The sequence below is a fragment of the Branchiostoma floridae genome, chromosome 12, assembly GCF_000003815.2.
Source record: "Branchiostoma floridae strain S238N-H82 chromosome 12, Bfl_VNyyK, whole genome shotgun sequence".
NCBI classification, from domain to species: Eukaryota; Metazoa; Chordata; class Leptocardii; order Amphioxiformes; family Branchiostomatidae; genus Branchiostoma; species Branchiostoma floridae.
In genome coordinates, this window is record NC_049990.1 from 879,884 (window position 1) to 882,619 (window position 2,736).

Consider the following 2,736-nt stretch of genomic DNA (forward strand, 5'->3'; position numbering starts at 1 on the left):
AAAAAACCGGTAGAAAACCAGGAGAATCAGCTCGGTACCTACAAGAAGTGCTTACGCAGCTTAACAGTACTGGGCCTCCATACTTTTTGGAGATTTCAGATCATTATCATCAACATCATACTGAATATTTCAGATAAGTTGTTATAAATTTCCCCCCACTCTATTTTTAACAAGAGTCTATTTCTAACAACCAGTCCACTACATGACCATATCCTGATGTGCCTATTTTTTTTCAGGCTACCACGCCCCCTTGGACCTGTACCCGGAACTACAGCGTATCGTCGAGGATCCGACAGTGCACAGGATGGACCCCAGTCGGGAGGTGAACCTGTGCATCGGGAAGGAGTGGTACCGCTTCCCCAACAGCTTCTTCCTGCCAGAAAAGTGAGACTTACTCTTACAGTTAGGGTCAGGGTTTAAGGTTAGGTTAGGGTTAGGTTAGGTCAGGGTCAGGGTCAGGGTTAGGTTAGGTTAGAGAGGTGAACCTGTGCATCGGGAAGGAGTGGTACCGCTTCCCTAACAGCTTCTTCCTGCCGGAAAAGTGAGACTTACTCTTACGGTTAGGGCTAGGGTTAGGGTCAGGGTCAGGGTTAGGTTAGGTTAGGGAGGTGAACCTGTGCATCGGGAAGGAGTGGTACCGCTTCCCCAACAGCTTCTTCCTGCCGGAAAAGTGAGACTTACTCTTACGGTTAGGGTTACAAATGTAGGTTAGGGTTAGGGTTAGGGTTAGGTTAGGTTAGGGAGGTGAACCTGTGATCGGGAAGGAGTGGTATCGCTTCCCCAACAGCTTCTTCCTGCTGGAAAAGTGAGTCTTACTCTTACGGTTAGGGTTAGGTTAGGTTAGGTTAGGTTAGGGAGGTGAACCTGTGATCGGGAAGGAGTGGTACCGCTTCCCCAACAGCTTCTTCCTGACAGAAAAGTGAGACTTTTTATGGTTAGGGTCAGGGTTAGGGCCTAGGGTTAGAGTTTGGGTATTAGGTAGAAGGGAACCTGTTATCAATGATTTTTCCAAGTACAGTTACTGTAGCATTTTTACATCTCACTCAATAGATTTTGCTAACTGGTAATCAAAAGTAAAATAAATAAACAATAAAAGATTGTTGAAATATTTAAATAGTATTGTCAGTAAAAAGATAATAGGGTTCCCATTACGATGATATTTTCCAGTGCCTGTTTCCATTCTTCTTGGTGTTGAATTAATGTAGATATATGTTGAAAACGAATCAGTTTGAAACAAACTTTATTTCCTCCAGTTGGCAGCTCCAGTTCATCCAGTCGGAGTTCAGAGGTCAGCTGCCGAAAGCGTACGCGGCGGGCGAGGACGGGACAAAGGTCGTGCCCACACACATGAACGATATGAACCTGGAGGAGACGTCCAGATATGTATGTTTGTTTGTTTGTTTGTTTGTTATTGCTTGCATGTATAACCAGGATAGTCCAGTTTAGTTGTGTGACCACTGCTTTTGTGGGGCCCTGGGTCACAAATATGATAAAGCAGTAATAAGTACAGTTACTCACAACAAACAAACAAAAGTGTCATGCAATGGATAATAATACATGTAATAGCAACTGTAACAACAAAATAGGAAAGTCATTTTTTTGCTACCATATTTCATTAGTTTGTTAGATTTTGTGTTAGAGGCTGTTTGATTTCTAAATTCTAAAGAATATCATATTATTTGATACAGGAAGATTAGATCACAGTCTGGACAGAAACTAACGAAAACTGTCTTTTTCTTGGTGTCTTGATGAATGTTTGACACTTTCTTCAACAAAGCTGTCGTGTTTGCCAATTGATGACCTCCCATGACCTCTCCCCCCTGCCCAGATGGACGTGCGGAAGTGCCACTACCTGGTTGACCTTGACCTTGCCGGGGAGTTACCACGGGAACCGCGGTACTCCAGACTCACCAAGGACTGGACCGTCGTCGCTTCTCAGCCCTTCCTCGACTCTGCCAGGTGCAGATGTTTATTTTTGGGCCCAGATTATCATATCTATCATTTTAAGAACTGGAGGATACATATGACAAGTTATTTTTCTAGTTTATTTTCAGGGCTCAAAATAACACTTGCATATGCAGGTTAGTGCAGGTGAAATTGGAGCTGTGCAGGTATTTCTGGTGTCTATCTGCACCTAACCTGCACTGGTCCATATACTGGGTTTTATACATATAATTGTCCTATGATGTAGGTGTGTATGGATTGTTATTAGCTGCATTGATAAAGTATGAAAGAAAAATTAGCAATGCATGGTTCCTGAACAGTTTTAGTATGATTCAAAATTTATAAGGTTCAGAGTGGTGCAGGTAGAATTTGTCTGGTGCAGGTAATAGTCAATGTTACCTGCACCAGTGCAGGTATGCAGAAAAAAGTATTTCAAGCCCTGATTTTGTATTACGCATGTACGTAATGTTGTAGACTAACACCAGGGTGTCGTTCCCCTTTGCAGATCCCACCCGTTCTTCCGAGCGTTCTTCATCCCGTTCCTATCCAAGCACCACACGGAGTTCTCCGACTACATCATCCTGCAGAACAACAGGCTGCTGGGCAACAAGCGCAAGGCAGAGACCAGCCAACAGTAGAACACTGTAAAACACAAGTAGAACACACAGTAGAACACACAGTAGAACACAAGTAGCACACACAGTAGAACACAAGTAGAACATACAGTAGAACATACAGTAGACACACCTCCAGACAACAGGCTGCTTGGCAACAACCTGTGCGCGCAGGGAT

The 2,736-nt window shown here is 43.7% G+C and overlaps 1 protein-coding gene across 1 annotated transcript in view; it reads left to right on the plus strand.

The window, feature by feature from the left end:
- LOC118427851 (alpha-1,2-mannosyltransferase ALG9-like) overlaps positions 1 to 2,669 on the plus strand; it is a 26,063-nt gene extending 23,394 nt beyond the window's left edge. Inside the window, exons 13-16 of the mRNA XM_035837825.1 lie at positions 237 to 384; positions 1,254 to 1,383; positions 1,829 to 1,959; positions 2,450 to 2,669. Coding sequence (XP_035693718.1) covers positions 237 to 384; positions 1,254 to 1,383; positions 1,829 to 1,959; positions 2,450 to 2,582 — 542 coding nt within the window. The 3' untranslated portion in view covers positions 2,583 to 2,669. The remainder of the gene's footprint in view (positions 1 to 236; positions 385 to 1,253; positions 1,384 to 1,828; positions 1,960 to 2,449) is intronic.
- The last annotated feature ends 67 nt before the right edge of the window (positions 2,670 to 2,736 follow it).